A 20,792-nucleotide genomic window follows, 5' to 3' on the forward strand; every position below is an offset into this window, starting at 1 on the left:
TAATGATGTTCAAAAGACTTAAATCTATCATGGGAGAAATACATATCAAATAACAGCTGAATTCCACATGGATTAAAAGAGATCACACTGTATCAATTTAACATATTGGTGAACATTAAATCTTTTGCCAAGGTTACTGGTTTGTTTGCACATGAACGAGACTACAAAGCTTAAAGTAAGCAGATATTTAGCCTATAAAAAAATCCTGTGGACATGCTTTTAAGCCTAGTGTTCATTCGCATAGGTTGGTGCCCTATTTTAATGAATTAGTACCTGGTCTATAGTGAACAATTTTGGGGGAAAGGAGACTGATAGATTTGATAATCAAGATGAAAGTAATATTAACAATCTTTATAATGAAACTGCACACAGAAATTAGAACCTGGCTAAAATATTCAAAATAAATATGATAGATCAAAAAGATTAATATATTTAAGACATCGTTAAAAAATCAGATAAGCCCTACCATTCAAGGAACTTACTATTTCAATCTTTCACAAATATTTATAATTTTATAAGTATATCTTGCTATCAAAGCCTGAAGAGGACAACATAAGAAAAAAATATGCTCATCTCACTCAAAAATATAAGTGTAAAAATATTAAGCAAGAATTAGAAAAATGTAGTAAAGTATTTCACTGCCTTAACAGATAAAGGTGAAAGAAACACAAGATTCTCAGCAGATGCAAAAAAAAGGAAAAAAAAAGCATTTGATAAAATTTTTATCAATGATAGGGGAAAACAAAACCAAACAAAAAAACTTTAGCAAACCAAGAATGGAATAGACAAAAGATATTCCTTAACTTGATTAAGAGAATCTAACAAAAACTCTACAGTTTATATCATTCTGAAAAGTGAAATATTACAAACATTCATGTTAATATCAGTAAAATGAGCTTTCTCATTATTACTTTTTATGCAATTCTACTGGAGGCCCTGGTTTGAACAAAAACAAACAAACAAAAAAGATATGAAGACTGGAAAAGTTAAAAGATGTGTTCAGATAATTAGTCTACATAAAAACAAAACATCGTCTACAGATAAATTATTGTAACCAATATGAAAGTTTATGAAAGTCATAGCATAAAATATTAATATATAAAATTCAAATGCATTTTAGACACTTATCAAAGTTGGTCTATACATTATGAACACTAGCACCAGGAAATTATAATTTAAAAATTATATACAAATATATATAGAAAAAAATATATAATATATACTTACAAAAAGAGAGTTATTTCAACAGTAACAAACATTTGAATTGTCTAACCCAAAATTGTGCAGGAGTTTCAAGAGGTAAAATAGAAAAATTTATTGAAAGCCCCTTCATTTCTAGTTGAGATCTGAGTCTCCCTAGCAGTCATCCGTCACACCACTGGTCCTTGTTCGTACTCAGCTGTTGCTTCCTTTTAATGTCTCCGCCCCAATAGTAATATTCTATGGAATCTCATTGTTTGGAGATTTCAGCCTCAGATTTACTGTCATGCTCCTCAACAATGGTGTTATCCAGATTCTCTGACTGTACACCTGGACAATGCTAGAATTATGCTGGCGTCCTTAACCTACTTTCCTTTTTCCCAGATATGTCTCTTTAACTCCATCTTGAGTTAGTCACCTCCTACTAGGGCCACCCTTGGACTTGGTACTATCATTAACTATTCTACCCCAACATCACAATTTCTTCCCTGCTCATTCTATCTAGTACCCACGCATACTCTAATATGTTTTGACCCTCATCCCTTGTGATGTTACTTCCCTGATTTAAAATTCAGTGATTGATCCTTGTAGTTTCCCACCTGAAGACAAGTTTGCCTCACTCGTTTTTTAATATTATCTGGTAAAATTACATTTTTGGTTTAGTCCAATCTCTGCCTATTGTATGCTTGTACTCAGGTGGCCAGAGAGGGCTAAGGAAAGCATATAACCATTTGAGCTAGTTTCACGCTAAAGTCATGACCACTAATTTCAAGCGGGTGCTCAGGGGTGCCCAGCAATGTTACTACATTTCCTGGGTACCCTCCCACTTGCCTAGAGGATTCATTCATTTTTTCTCTCTCTCTCTTTTCTTCAACAAGTTCCTCAATTCTCTTCTCCTCTTCCTCAGGTGAAGCCTTGTTTTCTATTTTACTAAGAAAATAGCATCAGTCATGGGAAAACTTCCATATGCTTCCACCACCATAGCTACCAACCTGCCTCAATATATGCCTTAGTACTTCAGGATTTCACACTCTCCTTATTTTTCGCCTACTTCACCATCTATTTTCTCAATATCTTTTACTGGTCCTTCCTCATCTTCTCCATCTCTAAATTTCGAAATGTCAGACAGTTCAAATTTTCAACAAACTTAACATTTACTTAAATGTCATTTAGTAGATTCCCTTTCAGTGTCATATATACATGTATATATTATATAGTTTTTAAAAAGTGAAGTCTGTGAACTAAACAATCTAAGAGTTAGTGATAGTAACCCTCAAGTTCCTTTAGTGATTCATTCTAGTCCAACCTGGTGGTGATTTAAAGTTGCTATTTGTTTGATGTCTCCTTGAGAGTTGTAATATATTTCTCCAGTATTTACCTATAATACAAAAAAGTATTTAATTATTATTCCTGATGGATATACAGCTGTACACAATAAAGAAGCAGATGCCATTTCAGGAAATACACAGCTTAAATTTTCAGCAACAAAAAGCATGCATCGTAAACTTTCACATCTACCTTACAAAATTGGCTCACAAGGAAATTATTGTTCTACCTTTCGGATGAATCAAGCACTATAATTGGGACTGTGTTTATGTGAGGAGAAACAAATGAATCTGGTCAAACTGAACAAGACAGTTTTCTGGTCTTGCTCCTAACAATCCTAGGACTGTCACATAACACTAGTATCTCCATGTTATTTAGTGATTTATAGATTACAACATTCTTTCACATTTAATCTTCACCACAGCCCTATGGGAATTAACTTTGAGAAGGCTTTGATATATGCTTCTTCAGTTCTTATTCCTTAATGAGAAATATCTTGAACAAATGCCCACATTTGGAAATGAGAAAATAGAAATGTGGGGAAGTTAACTGGCTTCGTCACAGCTAGAATGGTTGAGGCAGGATTTAATGAACATTTTCCTATTCTTGCTACCTGAGTTGTTCCCACAATTTGCAACTGCCTTACCTAGAAGACATATCATCTACTGATGAAGAATTTAGACTCTGGAATCAGGTTGCATGGATTTCTATATGACCATGAGCAAGTTACTGAACTTCTCTGAGGCCTGTCATTCTCTTTTGTATAAAGAAGATAACAATAATAGTACATGTAAACATTATATTGAGGATTGACTGAGATGAGGTATAACAAGCTCCCCACACAGGGCATGGTGCACGGCAAGTGTTTCATACAGGTTAGCTATTGCTTATCTTATTATCATTAGACTCCAAGTATATTTGCACTTACAACATCAATTAATTGAAGTAGTTTTAGCCAGATCATTTGTATCAATGCATATCCTTTTTCTAAGATAAATCTGTCATTCAATCATAGGATATTTACTATGTGCCCTATATGCCTTTTCAAATCAACACTGTAAGTCTTTGCTGGTATTTTTAATTCAAAGTAGACTGAAAATGGGCTTCCAATAAAGAGTAGTCTGTGCAATTTCAAATGAATGTTTGCTTTACAAAAATAAAAGTAGTTATTGATATTAAGTTATCCTTACTTATACTGGATGCATCACTAACTAAAGCAGGGTATCTAATTTTTTGACTTCCTAGGACCACTTTAGAAGAGGAATGTCTTGGGCCACATATAAAATACACTGACACTAACAATAGCTGATGAGATTATTTTTAATTGCAAAAAAAATCTCATAACGTTTTAAGAAAGTTTGTAAATTTATGTTGGGCTGCATTCAAAGCTGTCCTGGGCCACATACAGCCTGTGGGCCATGGACTTGTGCTAAAGCTTGGGTGAAGTTAGGTGTACTTTGTAATAAGAGCCTTCGATGGAAATAAGGGAATCTGCAATTGTGGAGTATGCACTCATCCTCCTAACTATTCTTAGAAACTCCTTTTCTGAAAATGGGTTCATCTTGACTTGTAGGAAAGTTATAATACCTTCCCTTTCCCCCTTCCTCCATTAAAGACAAAAAAAGCAGCCCATTGACAGTTCCATTTTACAAAAGGACATCATAAAAATTATAATACTAAGATGGGTTCTGAGTGACAGAATTGGATAAGTGAGAGGGAAAAGGCAAACACCAATTTAAAAAGCTGTATGGAAAGTTTGATGGTGAAATGCTCAAACCATAGGAAGCATACTGAAGCATAGTGCACAGTAGATTTTAATATAGAGATTGAACTAATTATAAAGGATTTTGCACATCAAATAAAGTAGTTCAGATAGAGATAATACTAAGGACAATGTCTGATAGAAAGTAGATTCTCAACTAGTGTTTAAAGAGCCTAAAATAAGGAACCTTTATATAAATAATTATTCTACAACTCTCCAGCATGACAAAATGAAACTTCAGGAGCATCTCTCTGGAATGATACATACAACATTCCTGCTAATTCAAATATTCAATGTCATCATAATATTTCACACAAGAATATGTTTGTATAATTTGTTCAAACTGTTCTCTTTTGAAAAACATGGAAGTGATGTCCAAATTTCTATCAGGACACAAAGTGATGAAATAAATGTAAAGAAATATTCTCATTGTCCCTGCTTTTCTGTAGGAAGCAGTCCCTGAGGTAAGACTTCTCGAGATTTGTATAAACGCTGCATACTCTCCCATAAAGCTATAACATTTTATCCCTCTAGCTTTCAATGAATGGGGGAGCCTGTCTCCACAGCTTTTCAAACGTGACCATATGATGGACAAATATTTGTATTTCATTATTGTTTTTAGTTGTTTTTCCTTGACTATTGAGAAAAATCATCATTTCTTATATTTCTAGCCCTTTGATTTTCTTCTGTAAAATATCTGCTTATAACTGCTTATTTGTCCATTGTATTGCTTATGTTTTTTGATTTACATTTTTTTCTGTGTGTGTTATTAAGTATGTTTCATATGTTGCAAATGCATTTTATTGTAGTTTATTAGCTTATTTTTTACTTTATGTATGTATTGTGTCTTTGGCCATTCCACTGAATAATTGTATAACAAAATATGTGGTTTTTCATTCTGTGTTTACAGTCTTGCTTTAAGAGCTCTCAATCTCAGGGCAGACAATCACTCTTCTAAAATTGTGTTGCTTTTTGTTGTTTGCATCTAAATATTTACCCCATTCTCAAATTTGTTGTTATGACACGAGATAATAGCCTAACTTTGCTTGGGTAGAAGATTGTTTCAGTGCCAGTTAGCAAATGAACTGCTTTTCCAAATAAATAAAAATTTCACTTTTCACATATAAACTTTAAATATATAAACAAAAGTAATTCTGGTCAAAATTCTGTTCAAGTGATTCATATCTCTCACTATATTCTTGGATTATAGTCTCAATTTCATATTTTTTAGCCATTCTTGGATATATATTCCTTCATATCAATTAATATAACAATTTTATCAAGTTCTAAATACAACAATATAACCAAAAATATTCTAATGAAATGGTACTAAATGCATATATTTATTATAAAAAAAATCAACATAACTCTGATATGACGTCTTCATTTCACAAACAGAATGATTTTCCTATATTTCTGATTTTATTTTATGCCCTAATAAGGTTTTATTTTTTCTATAATCTATTCACACTTACTATATCCATTGTCACTTAATAATGTCCAACTTTTATCATTCTGTATGTAATCACTTCTGTTATTAAGTTGTATTACTAATATCAAGAAAAGTATAGATTTCTGTACTGCATGTGCATGTCGAATTAAGCTTTATTCATACTTCTAAACTTGAAATCTCTGAGTTTTTCAAAATATATGACCATGTAATCTGCCAAACAGGAACAGCTTGTTTCTTAATATTTCATTTTCTAATCTTATTGCATTATGTAGAAAGTCCAAAATAATCACGAGTAAGATGGTGAGAATAAACATTTCCATCTTATTTCTAATTTTAATGAAAAAAGTTTTCATTCTTTATTATGCATTTTGCTACTGGTTTTTGGTAAATAATCCTTATCATTTCTAGGAATAGTGATGAAATTCTTCAAACACTGTTTCACATACAATATTATCACATTGAAAAATATTATTTACCATAATGATAGCTAAAAATATCATAATTATAAAAGTAATTTGCATTTTTGAAATAAGCTCTACTTTATCCCTTTGATACACTGTTGGATTCAACATACTAACAATTATTTTAGTGATGTCCTTACCAGATAATTTTACATTTTATTTTAATTTTTGTTTGATCTTTGTTGATGTAGAATAGGATTTCTTAGTTTGTTAGCAACCAAGACTTTTGTTTATTGCCCATCTAAAATACAAAACTAAAGCAGAAAACTGCAACAAATAAAAGTAGTAATATATACAATGATTTTAAAATAATATGGAGGCCAAAAGTCAGTAACTTACGTGAACAGGCAAATTACCCCTAACTGAAATATAGAGGCCCATATGTCAAGTAAATTAAGGAAGATCTATGTTGTACCTAAGAGACTCAGTAAAATAAAGTGCTGTTTTTTAAAAATTTTCCAACCTTGAACCCTACCCACTCATTTGGGATTTCACCGGAATATATTTAATTGTAAATAATTGTTATCATTACTTTAACCAAATACCTGGAAATACTATCAGTGCACAGACTCATCATTTGCTTAGAATAAGAAATTTGTCTGGTTGTTTATGCCTCACTTTTGACTTTTCTCTAGGTATTCTTTATCTTTCAGTAACTTTTATTTACATTTTAGATCTTCTGCATCTTTCCCCAAATCTCCAGAATTTTTCTGCATGAAGTAAATATTTTTTTGTGTGTGTGTGTGTGTGTGTTGTGATTTATTTCTTCAGCTTGATACTCTAAGACATCCATAATAGAATATTCTGTGTTTTAATAAATATAAATGTAATTTTTAAAAATTTTCAAATATCATACCTTCCTTTCCAGAAAGTCTTCCTAATTTTCCAATTACTTCTCCTACAAAAAGACTATCTGCTTGGTGCTTTCCGGTTAAAAATTGTATTTGTCTTCCAAGTCTTAATTTACTTAGACTTAAGAGATCTTAACTTAGTGATGTGCTAAACAGAATTCAAAGATATCTGTGAACGAAGAGGGGAAAAAATACATCTTTAGTTTTAGTAAATTTCACGTAATTTCCTTCAATTATGAATGTAGGCCAAAAATCAGTTTCACTAGCCATGCCTGTGTCTTTGTCAATATATTTTCCTATAGATATTTTCCTATCATATCACTATTACACTATATATCTGATATACCTATATGTTTATTATTTCAAAAGTAGTCTAATTATCTTCCAGTATAACTTTTTACTTAATGTACTAATAGGCACATATGTTACCGCATTGCATATTTGCTTTTCAATATATTGTAAATATATTTAAATATATTTTTATCTGTAATACTATGGATTTTGTTTAGAAATAGTGTTCTTTCCCGGAGGCGGAGCTTGCAGTGAGCTGAGATCCGGCCACTGCACTCCAGCCTGGGCGACAGAGCGAGACTCTGTCTCAAAAAAAAAAAAAAAAAGAAATAGTGTTGTTTCTGAATGAGGGTCCACAGGCTGCTTCAGATCTCCAAAGAAGTCTGTGGCACACAAAAATTTAAAAACTCCTGATTTAGAGCCATATGTATGTAACTGTGCCAAATTTCTTTCAAGCTGTTTATTATAATTATTTTCTGGATCAATGTTTCATCAGACGTCAAATCAAACATTAGTGTATTTAGGCCAGTCACAGTGGCTCACGCCTGTAATCCCAGCACTTTGGGAGGCCGAGGTGGGTGGATCACCTGAGTTCATGGCCAACATGGTAAAAACCCATCTCTGCTAAAAATCCAAAAAAATTAGCCAAGTGTGGTGGTGCATGCCTGTAATCCCAGCTACTCGGGAGGCTGAGGCAGGAGAATCAATTGAACCTGGGAGGCAAAGGTTGCAGTGAGCCAAGATCATGCCATTACACTCCAGCCTGGGCGACAGAGCAAGACTCCATCTCAGAAAAAAAAAAAAATAGTGTATTTAAAGTTGCAACCACACTGAAGAAGTAAAAAGCACAAGAGTCTTTGCTCTTATCCACCACTTGTCGTGAACATTGTGGTAAATTATTAGTCCTAGGCTGAGACTAAGAAAGAATTTTTTGTCTGTATAAGTGCAAATTTGAATTCTGTTTACTCTTTCAAGGCAGAAGTTTGAGCCTAAAATAATACTTTTGACTTTGTTTCGATAAGATCGTAACCGAACTTATTCATCCACCTGTCCATCCATGCATTCATCTGTCGATTTCTTCATTCATATGACATCCACTTGCTTTTGTGCAAGTAGTTTGTGCTCATATGTATATATGTATGTGCGTGTGCACACACGCACATACATATACACACATAGGTATATAAATTTAGGTTCTAAATTACTGTTGTCAAATAAATTTTTAAATATAATGCTATACAAAATTTTAAATATAACTTTAAGCTGAAATTTCTTGTGTTGATTTGAATTAGAAATCAGTCTCTGAGTATGAAAGAGATAAATTTTATAATTATTATCCTGAGGGTTTTTTTAAGTGTTGCTTTTGATATATTAGAGTAAAACAATGATCCTAAACACAAGGGGCAACTAAATAATTTAGCACATTTTTATTGAAGCCCTTGAAAAAAGAAACACCTTTTTCATAAAGTTTCTATTATTTTACTATCATCTAGAACTTTAAAAAGGCATTTGAGTCACAGAAATTTCATGTTACAAGGGATATTCCTTTGCATATAAAAAATGCCCCTTAACATCTTTAAGAGACTTTCACAGGATTGTAGAGATAATTAAAAACAGAGCCAAGTGAGTGCACTCCCGTAATCCCAGCACATTGGGAGGCTGAGGTAGGAGGATCACTTGAGCCTAGGAGTTTAAGACCAGCCTGGACAATATAGTGAGATGCTGTCCCTACAAAAATATGATCCAGGCGTGGTGGTGCTGTGCCTATGGTCCAGCTACTTGGGAGGCTGAGAGGAGGGGGATCACTTGAGCCTAGGAGTTTGAGACCAGCCTGGGCAATATAGTGAGACTCTGTCTCTGCAAAAAATAAAAAATTATCCAGGTATGGTGGTGCTATGCCTGTAGTCCCAATTACTTGGGAGGCTGAGAGGAAAGGATTGTTTGAGCCCAGGAAAGAGGTGATTGGTGTTTATGCCACTACAGTTCAGCCCGGGCCACAGAGTGAGATCCTATTTCTTTTTTTTTTTTTTCTTAAGAGCCAGGTTAGAATATGTATCCATTTATTCTTAAAATCTAGGGTACACCAAACAGTATTATGTCAGTAAACTGTTTTTACTCAATGTAACCTATTTTGTAAAAACTGAATTTAATAGATTGAATACCCTTAAATTGTATGAATGTCACTTCAGAATGAATTTCTCTCCAAAAATTTTGACTTCAGTATTAATAATGGTTCAAACATGTATATTTTAGTGACAGAGATAAATTTCTATGACGTATTTGTCGTTACTTTTAATGGCAAAAGTTAATACGTTTGGGTAAAACCTCAGACTCTCTATTTTTAAAATAGGTGCTTCAGATTGGTGCTGAGTCACTTCAGGGTGAAATATGTAGATACCTTTTAAGAATAGCAATCAGTTATAAGTTAAGTTAATGGATTGCTTGTATACGTCAATAATATTTAATGCTGTATGTTATCAAAATAATACAGTTATTAATGTAACTAATCTTGCAGTAAAATTGAGAAAAAAAAGTTGAACAGATAAATTTATAAAGTTTGGACAGAATAAAAGCCAAAGCAACCTTATGGTTACTTATGCAATATAAAAAACAGGGGGATTTATTTGGTTTAATTTCAGGATCCTCTTTTAATTGCCTCTTCTACGATTGTTATAGATTGCTGACTGAAATATGTGATTCAATAACTTGGAATCTATTTTTAAAAAGTAGTTTGTTTGGAGTATGTGGTTTGCTTCTTAGTAATGTGAGTATATCATTTAATGCAAAAACGTTTTCCTGGGTATAATGCCTTTATGTCTGTAGATTTTACTTCAGCAAAATAAATAAAACACAGTGTGATTTTCATCTGCGGGGTATGTCCTTAAATATGCTAGATGGAAAACTTTATAAATTTAAGAAGAAAAGTTAATGGAAAAGTAATAGTTACTGAGTGCCTACAATGGCCTATTTATTTTATGTGTTAGAAAAATGTGCTCTTCACTTGTAACAATGGAACCACAAAAGGAAAGAGAAAGAGTACATACGGGAGACATTGAATAAAGCAAAGGAGAGGGATTGAGATAGAAAATAGACTGTGTTGAGAAAGAAGCATGATAAAGGGGCATTAAGCCCATTTTCTGGGTTTTCTAAATGTTTCTGAGGTCAAATGACTTATATTTTAGACTTCCAGCCTGGGCGACAGAGCGAGACTCCATCTCAAAAAAAAAAAAAAAATCGTTTGTATAGTATTATTACACTGTGTGCGCTCGCGCACGTATGTGTGTGTGTTTAGGGAGAGAGGAAATTTCCATTATGTTTCCAGAGGGCAAAACACATTTTTTACCACCAGCACATTGCCTTGTACATTGCTCATGTATAGTAATTATTTGTTAATTAATTGAAAGGCATTAAAGTGACCTGATATATTGTTATAAGATTTAGTGAAGTTATTTTCTTTATTTTCTTTTTTGTTTGAGCACCTGCAAATCTGTAATCCTGGGACATAACATCTGAAATAATGTTCAGCCATCTAGCTAAATGTACCAGCCATCTAGGGAAAAGGACTGGGGAATTTAAGTCTCTATATACCCCAAAGACCATTTGTGTACAAATGAAGGGCTGTAACATTAGGACATTTTGAAAGGCGAGCCAGGAAAACTTAGCAAAGAAAAAGGGTCTGGGAGGGGGAGGGGGACAGAAGTGGTGTTTTGGTCTTTCTAGAGAGAGATTCATCCTGAGAGCAAAATCCTGAGGGGGCCATTTTAGCTTGCATTGTTTCACTATCTGTGATCTGCCCTTCCTTGTCGTCTGAGATTGACTCCGTTTCCAATTGGAAGGCTTGGAAATCTGATTTAGTGGCTTCACCCTACGGAAATGGCAGTCACCTGTGTGGAGAATAAGTCGATATGTCATCTATGGAACACCACCTATCTGCTAGGCACTTTGCCAAGTAGAAAAAGAATGGCAGCCTGAATGTTCTAACACTTCCAAAAGAACAGTTTGCATCTGCGGTTTTCTGCTCCAAGTATGTCAGTTATTCGCTTCTTGCTAAGGAAAGTAAAATGTTGGGCACTACCGTATTCTTGTTAGTACCGAACAAAAAAACTGTATTTAGCAAATAATTTTTATGTTCTAAGGCTTATAGCAGATTTCTACAGTTACTGTTGTATTCTAACTCTGCCAGTCCAATATAGGATATATATATAAAGCAGAAAAAGTACCCTGAGATTTTGGAAAGTACTTGGCAAATTTTCAGAACTGAAAGTTTCAGATTAAAATTTGGTTATCATCTGATGTGACACTGCATGTACTCATTTCTTATTTTTCTGTGTATTTCTCTTGATACCTACCATGATGTTGGATTTGAAGTAAATAAACATTTGATTCAGTTTGCTTGGGAGATACAGGAAATCTGTGTTCTACTTTTCTGTCAAATACGACAGTCATCTCTGTGAGGATTTGAACTGCTTTATCTTCATTTTTCTTAATTCTCTACATCTAATGCAGTGCCAGACAATAGACTCAGTGAATATTTGTTGATTCAATACATGAATAAATGATTGGATCAAAGTAATTATAAAACATTTTAAGAAAGGGAATTGCCTGAAGAGGTTGCTATATTAGAAAAACCACATTTGCAGTAGTGGAGGGACAGAATTGAAGATCCCAAAGACCCATCTTTTCCTTTAGGATGGTTTACATTTTATATTAATAATTTTATAGTAACCATGGGGTTCCCCTTCCCTTTATTAAAGCTTCTATTCTATTAGCTGGTTAACCATGAAGTCTTTTATCAGACCCTTCTCTCTCTTTCTTTCTCTCTTTCTTTTCTCGTTTTCAAAGCAAAAATAAAATGTACATTTTCCTACATTTGTATATATTTCGAATAGCGTCTTTGAAATTAAAAGCAAAGGAAGCAGGATGGAGAAGCGGAAGTCATGATGCAGAGCGGACGAATGTTCCTGCCACTGTAAACAGGAGCTCCAGAGGATACGGCTGCCTAATGAGCCATGTCCTATGCTGGGTGGAAAGGGCTAGGCCCTGTCCATCAACTCTGCTTGGTCCTCCATTGTTCCTGTGTTTTAAAACTGAGGAAGAACCTGGACCAGTTAGCTACTGGTAGACTACATTCAGGGGGAAAGCATTCTTATTCTTTTAATGAAGAAAACTTCACATTGATACCAAAACTTGATAAAGACAGCACAGTGAAGATTAGAAATCCATCTCACGGCCGGGCGCGGTGGCTCAAGCCTGTAATCCCAGCACTTTGGGAGCCCGAGACGGGTGGATCACGAGGTCAGGAGATCGAGACCATCCTGGCTAACACGGTGAAACCCCGTCTCTACAAAAAATACAAAAAACTAGCCGGGCGAGGTGGCGGGCGCCTGTAGTCCCAGCTACTCCGGAGGCTGAGGCGGGAGAATGGCGTGAACCCGGGAGGCGGAGCTTGCAGTGAGCTGAGATCCGGCCACTGCACTCCAGCCTGGGTGACAGAGCAAGACTCCGTCTCAAAAAAAAAAAAAAAGAAATCCATCTCACTTAGGAAAATCGATTCCAAAATATTTCTCATAAGTGGGAGTCGAACAATGAGAACACATGGACACAGGGAGGGGAACATCACACACTGGGGCCTGTCGAGGGTGGGGGACTAGGGGAGGGACAACATTAGGAGAAATAGCTAACGTAGATGGTGGGTTGATGGGTGCAGCAAACCACCATGGCACATGTATATCTATGTAACAAACCTGCACTTCCGCACATGTACTCCAGAACTTAAAATACAAAAATAATAAAAAATTTTTAAAAAATTGCCAAAGTAAAAACATTATGCGTTTGACCATGTGGGAATAATTTCAGGCCAGAATGTTTCAATATTCAGAAATGTGTTAATATAATTTGCCATACTTTTAGGACTAAGGAGGACAATTATATGATTATATCCATTGAAACAGGAAAGGCATTAGACAAAATTCAACACTCATAATAAATAAGAAATTATTTGTATATGGCATAAATATAATAAATAAAACCAAGTATAATTGTGGTGGCCAGACAAGTTGGTGTAAGTTTAGCTTAAGAAAACTGTGTGACAAGAAAATTCCATCCCAATATGCAGGATCAATATACATGTACATTTTCCTCTCATTTTCAAACCAGAAATAAAATGTGCATAAGAGCAATATTCCTAATGGCCCCAGCCTGCAAACCACAAAAATGTCATCAACAATGAAATGAAATAAAATAGAAATTGAAGTATTTTGCAGAATTGAAAAAACAGTTTTTGCTACTAATAACAGGAATATATTTCAAAGAACTAAAGTTGAACAAAGAAAGCTAGACATAAAAAGCACATATTTTGTGATTCTATTTATATAAAATTTAAAAAGTGTGTGGAAGTAACTTATACTGATAACCATTAAATCTGTGGGTATACCTGAGAAAAGTAATAACTGAAAAGAGTAGCAAGTGGGAGGCTTGTGAGGTGCAGGCACGCTTCTAGGTTTTAATCTGGGTTGTGTTACCTAAGCATGTTCAGATTTTTAAAAGTCATCAAGTTGTATATTAATATTTATGCATTTTAGTATATGTATGTTATACTTTAATAACAAGCATAAAATGAATAGTGACAGCAATGAATCATAATATATTAAATAAAAGAAAGAATTCATGGGGTCACAGCAATATCCAACAACAAAAAGGAGAAGAGGGAGAACTTTCATACGTAGAAGAATGCAATATAATAAATGTAGAAGTGATGAGAGAATAAGAAAAACTCAGGCTTTCAAAAACCATGTAATAATTGATGTAGGCTTGTAGTTAGTACTCCATAACAGGCAATTATTTTCTTAAAACACTTTTGTTTGGTTTTTATTGTCTTCATGCAATCGGAGAGGATGCAAACCTGTCTCCTGAGACCTAGATAAACATTAATATTTTGCCTGCCTGGCTGAGGGTCCCAGCAGAGTCCCCCATGGAGTCCAGCTAAGACAATCAGTTCCTGATGTCTAACACTCTATGACCAGCTGGGTGGCAGGCAATTAGTGGTGACGACAACATATAATGTTAAATTTAGAATACATTTTAGAGTAAGAGTAAGCTCTAAAATAATTATGAGTATATAATTTAACAATAGTTATTTACTATATTAGTCCATTTTCACACTTCTGTAAAGATACTGCCTGAGACTGGGTAATTTATAAAGGAAAGAGGTTTAATTAACTCACAGTTCCATATGGCTGGGGAGCCCTCAAGAAACTGATAATCATGGCAGAAGGCAAAAGAGAAGCAAGGCACATCTTACATGGCAGCAGGAGAGAGTGAGAGAAAGAAGGGGGAAGTACCAGACACTTATCAAACAGCCAGATCTTGTGAGAACTCTCTATTACAAGAACAGCATGGGAGAAGTCGTCCCCATGATCCAATCACTGCTCACCAACTATATCCCTCTATATATGAGGGGTACAATTCAAAATGGGATTTGGGTGGGGACCCAAAACCAAACCATATCATTACTGACCAATCAATTCTTATGAGTGGATCTATAGAATAGTTCCACTCAAAAATCATTTTCAAAAATAAAGTTTCTCATAAGAGATAAAAATTAGATATGTTTATACTTATAAATGTTCTTATATTTTTAAAAATTAAAATATGCAATGGTTTATTGAATATTAAAACTCAAACAGATTTATTCTTGTTATATTCTCACATATTTTAATAAACTTACTATATCTCTCTTTAATACTTCTACACTGTTATTTTTTGGAAAAAAATGTGTGCTATTCTGTATGGATATATTATACTTATTTTTAAAATAAAATTTTCTGCAATATTCTACAAAGATATATTTTATGGTTAATACATTTTAAATTCTTAACAGCTTAAAAAGCATAGAAATACAAGATGAAATTGTACTGAATCCAGAAATTACCTGCAAATTACATCTATCACTTAAATATACATCTAATGTAGGAAATTATTTAGTTACATTGTTTTGTCTTCCCTCGTTGTCTGCCACAGAAAACACTAAAAGTACAGTAGTCCCCTCATATCCAAAGTTTTGCTTTCATCAGTTTCAGTTACCAACACTTAACTGTGGTCCAAAAATATTAAATTGAAAATTCCAGAAATAATACATAAGTTGTAAATTTTGTACCATGCTGAACAGCACGATGAAATCTCGAGTCGTCCCACTCGGTCTTACCTGGGACGTGAATTCTCACTTTGTCAGGCAGATGCACACTACATCCACTTGACAAACCTTAATCACTCAGGAGCCATTTTGGTTATCAGATTTACTGATACGAGATTGCACTGCTTGTGACCAAGGAGTCTTTATTTACCTTCATAGTGACCTCAAAGTGCACAAATGTAAAACACTATCTTTACAGGCAGTGTGGTCACCCTAGTATTCACAAGCACATTTCAAAAAGTGTTTATTACCATCTTCACTATTAAATAATTGCATACCTCTGTAAAGGAAATTTTAAACAGAACATTTCATTCCTATTATCTTTAGTGTTTCTGGTGAAACCAAGGGATATCCTATATGGCCAGATGACTTTAAAATGTATGTAATTATCCACATATAAAAATGTACCTATATTTAAAAGTAGCATTAGTGAAGTGTCGTCATGAGTGTCATTTTTCTCCACATGGTTTTCCTCTGATCTTTTTGTGGTTTCCTTCATTTTTCCAGCAGCATATTTCAATGTGATGTGCATCATCATTTTTTCTGCCACGCCTGTTTAACTGCCCTTATGTAGCATTTACTTTTTATAAATGCTTCCATGGCTTTGCGCCATCAAAAATAAAAAACTGAAAGTGCTAAAGCAACATAGTGCAGTGCAATTCACTCAGGCTTGGGTGTCAGACGGTGAATCTGTGTTTATTATTTATATAAGGTCTTTAAAGTATATGGAAACTGCAGGTCAAATTGCAGGCCTTCCACTTACTCACTGAGGAACTACATCCATAAAATGTGAATAATAAAGGGTGAGGGTTAATGTACCTAGCAGATGCTTACTAAATAGCAGCTATTATTATTTTCATCATTACCATCCCTAGAGCATAACCCAAAGGAAGTCGTGCCTAAACACATTGGTGACCTGACTCAGTGGAATTCACACTGCTGACTTGACTCAATGCTTGGCTTATTTCTAATAAAACAGTAATGCTAGCTATGGAGAACCTCTTGTCATCTGGAAAATATACCCGAAAAGCACAGATGAAAAGAGGAAGCATGAGGCCAGCCCACTTATTTTTATTGCCACATTTAGTCACTAGGCTGAATGATAGGAAAGCAGAAGCTAAAACACAGTAAAAACAAACAAAAGACAAGACCTAATTGAGGAATTAAAGGACTTCTAGTGCAGAGAAAGAGCTTGGGTTTAAAACAAATCATTTGCTGTTTTTGAGTGTATTTCTTGATTATTTAGGACGTCAACATCTCTGAGAAACCAAAGCAAAGGTTGTCAGCCAGAAAACAAGTTGGGCTTATTTAAAAGAAAGAAAGACTTTCATCAAGTAAAGAGTTTCCATAACCACCTATTTTAAAATGCTGTAAAATGTCATAACTCAGATTAAGAAAAGAATAATGTATCATATTGGAAAGTTTTTTCCCCAATTTTGTCTTGTCTTTTGTAGGGGAAAAGGCCATATCTCTCCTGCAAAAAAAACAAAAACAAAAAACTGGCCAAAGGCATATGAACCCTGTTCCATATTGCTGTAGCATGGTATATGAAATTCATGGGCTTGAACAAGTGAATAAATATATTCATCACTTCTGCCTTTTTTTTTTAGGTGCCTCCTATACTCCTTGATAAGCAGTTTTCTGAATTCACTCCGGACATTACACCAATCATTTTGGCAGCCCATACAAACAATTATGAGATAATAAAACTCTTGGTTCAGAAAGGAGTCTCAGTGCCTCGACCCCACGAGGTCCGCTGTAACTGTGTGGAATGCGTGTCCAGTTCAGATGTGGACAGCCTCCGTCACTCCCGCTCCAGACTCAACATCTACAAGGCCTTGGCCAGTCCCTCTCTCATTGCACTGTCAAGCGAAGATCCTTTTCTCACAGCCTTTCAGTTAAGTTGGGAGCTTCAGGAACTGAGCAAGGTGGAAAATGAATTCAAGTCGGAGTATGAAGAGCTGTCACGGCAGTGCAAACAATTTGCTAAGGACCTACTGGATCAGACAAGAAGTTCCAGAGAACTGGAAATCATTCTTAATTACCGAGATGACAATAGTCTCATAGAAGAACAAAGTGGAAATGATCTTGCAAGACTAAAATTGGCCATTAAGTACCGTCAAAAAGAGGTGAGTGTTGCCAGACTTGATCCATCAAAATGCCATAGAATTTAATCACACACAGTGAAGCAAACTGCTACTGACAAAATTAGTTTTGAGTTTTAGAGCATTTTCTATTCAGCTGTAAGTGGATGACATTTATTGTCTGCTGGATTAATAATTATGAATCATAATGAAGAGTAGTAATAAATGGTTTAATAATTGATGTTTTTGGCCTCTGTGTTAAAATGTACACATCGAGTATGGTATAATGGAAAAGCTAATGAATTTTAGTATGTCCAGACAGAGATTTCCGGCTCTGTCATTTATAAGTCTTGTAACTTTAGAGGGTCACAGACAGATTTCCTTAAGCTTCAGTATTCTCACCTGCTTAATGGATTTAATATATATATATATAATCAGCCCTCTGTATCAGCAGGTTCTGCATCCTTGGGTTCAATCACCTGTGGATGGAAAGTGCAACATTTATAGGATGTGGCACCTTCAGATATGGAAGGCTGATTTTTTCCTATCTATGGGTCCTGTGGGGCCAACTGCTGCAGGGCTAGAGCAGCCATGGATTTTGGTGTCTGCATGAGGTCCTGGAACCAGTCCCCCACAGGTGCTTGGGGACAGCTGTATACATAGACAACATTTTCCTCATAGGCTTTTAGGAAGTGTGAAATATGTGGATGTGTGAAGACTCTTAGTAAATTATATAGTATTGTTTTATTTATATCAATAAATACATTATTATAAATTCTTAATAAAATAAAATACTTTAGTACAATAGCAGATGTGAGTACTAAAACTTTTCTCATGTCTTGCTCACTTTTTTGATTTGTCAGGAATAAGAAACCAAATAAGTTCATTGCAAGGGAGTAATACATTTATTGTAAAATGTCCATAAATTAAAAATGTTGTATTAAATAGCATAATCTCATACCTCTTACCCTTCATCATACAGCATAATCGCTTTGTGTTCGAGTGAGTTCTCAAAAGACTGTTTACTTCTATCTGAAGAAAATATTGGTTCTCTGTTCACCCATAAATGATAGGAATTTTCTATTCCAGAACAATACTTAGAAATGCTATGTAAGATGAAAAACCAAAGAGAAAAAGTCGAAGACTTCTGAATTGTAAAATGTACTCAGTTGCTCTTGACTTTGGCCTTGATGATCCCATGTAAGCCCTGGCTGCTTTGTCTGTTGCCACCCACTAAATACTCAAGGCTCAAGATACCTGAATTTGCTTTCTCCATGTTTTCCTCTAGTTACGTGATTAGTGAAGCTGATCTGGTTGTTATGGGAGCCAGAAACAAGGTGAAATGAACTTTTTCCTTAATAGTGAAGTGAACAGCTTCTTTTGTGTCCGTTCCCTCTAACTATAAAATCACCTTTGCTATTTTGAGTCCATGTCAGCAGTATTAACTCATTTTCTTAGGTTTTTATGTTTTAGACTCAGAGATCTAACATTTTAAATGAACTAGAATAATTTTACTGCACAACGACAAGATATATGGATGAAAGATGTTCAAAGTGGTAAATGGGAAGATAAGAAGTCATTATAGGCTTTAGACTTGAACGATATTGAGATATTGATGTGGCCTAAATCTTCTTAAAGATCCATATTAGCACAGTAGTATGCTTTGCTTTCTTTAATTTTTCTTTGGAGAAGCGGTTTAAAGAATCGACACGATGATTGCAAAGATTTTCTCTTATGCCATAGCTGTTCAGTGTTAACATTATGCTACAAACGTTAAATGGAATAAAGTTCCCAAGATGTGCAATTCATGAAATGAAACAGAAAACACAGGAGCAGCATGCTCTGCTCACTTGTTGCTCTTTAGGTCTCTCTGCAGCCAGTGAAGGAACTCAGATTTATTTTTTGACTGCACTCATTTTGGTCATGCCATCAGAGCTGATTTAGTGTCGTCTTTGGCCACAATAACTTTTGTGAAAGCCTGGGAACAAAATATTCATAAACTCCTTTACCATATCCTCATAACAGAATGCTGTCAATGATATTGCATTAACTGGCGCTGCCAAATTCCTGTCAAAGAGTTGTTCGAGATAGAAATTGTAATTTGAATTTCTTGCATATTTATATTTATATTTTTAACTAAAAAGCATTTAATACACTTTGGTCATGCATTAATTTCCTTAATAACTCTTTCAACACATATTTCACAGAACACATTCCAGGCAACGCACGGGGCACTTGGGATTCCCTGGTGTCAGGTCTCTGATCTCATACAGCTTATAGTCTATTAGGAGAGACAATAAAACATTGAATGTATGTTCTTCATTTTGTTCCTGAACCACTAAAAATGTTCTTCCTTTCCGAACATGTTTTCTTTGCTTATGTTCTTCTGTATATGTTATAAATATAAAAAGTGTATTCAATGTCAAAACCTATGAAAAAGCCATAACTCTAATCCCATCTTCAGTATGTAAGAAGCAAAGCAATGGAAGACATTTGATAATTTCTAACACTTCTCTCAAGATGTTTGTATTCTTGCTAATATGAAGTTATGGAAGGGTGATAGGGCCTAATAACACAAGATAAAAGATAGCAAAAAACATCTAGCATGTAACAAAAAAATAAGAATTAGTGCTATTTTTTAAAAGATAATTTTCTTGTAGATATGGTGTCTTGCTATGTTGCCCAGGCTGATCTCAGACTCCTGGGTTCAAGCAATCCTCCCCAAAAGATACAATTTTAAAAGACATTATATGGTATTTTTTTCCTTTCAAAATGTTTTGAAATTTCAATGGAGAAAAAAATGAAAATGAAATTCTTACACAGTTGTTCTGGAGTATCTTGCATTTACTATCAAAGAGCATATTTTTCTCAGATTGATGATTTTCCCAAAGCAAAGTAACATTGGATAACTGATAGCATAATTTAAAAGATTCAGGAATAAGATTTTACTTTCATATATATCTTTTAAAATCATAAGTTGTGTTTTACAGCATGTATTCTTAGGTTATTCAGAAATCATTAAATTCCAACATTAAAGGTTTTCTAGTAAGACCATGCGCCTTAAAGAAAACTCTGCTTTAGCATGTCTTGCTTCATATCTTTCTTACCAAAAGTTTTCCTTGATTTGGTCTAAACAAGTCTGAGGTTTGTCTTTAGTCCATCTCTCAGGATTT

At 34.4% G+C, this 20,792-nt stretch overlaps 1 protein-coding gene across 8 annotated transcripts in view; it reads left to right on the forward strand.

Annotated features, from left to right (window-relative positions):
• The window catches only part of TRPC4 (transient receptor potential cation channel subfamily C member 4), a 219,028-nt gene that overhangs the window by 85,772 nt on the left and 112,464 nt on the right, over positions 1-20,792 (forward strand). For 7 of the 8 annotated variants that reach the window (XM_033234646.1, XM_033234678.1, XM_033234652.1 and 4 more), the window contains one exon: positions 17,146-17,664. The exons of the other annotated variant lie outside the window; for it this stretch is intronic. In XM_033234646.1, coding sequence (XP_033090537.1) covers positions 17,146-17,664 — 519 coding nt within the window. The remainder of the gene's footprint in view (positions 1-17,145; positions 17,665-20,792) is intronic. 8 annotated transcript variants of the gene reach the window in all.

Source organism: Trachypithecus francoisi, unplaced genomic scaffold (assembly GCF_009764315.1).
Source record: "Trachypithecus francoisi isolate TF-2019V2 unplaced genomic scaffold, Tfra_2.0 Contig01461, whole genome shotgun sequence".
Classification (NCBI taxonomy): domain Eukaryota; kingdom Metazoa; phylum Chordata; class Mammalia; order Primates; family Cercopithecidae; genus Trachypithecus; species Trachypithecus francoisi.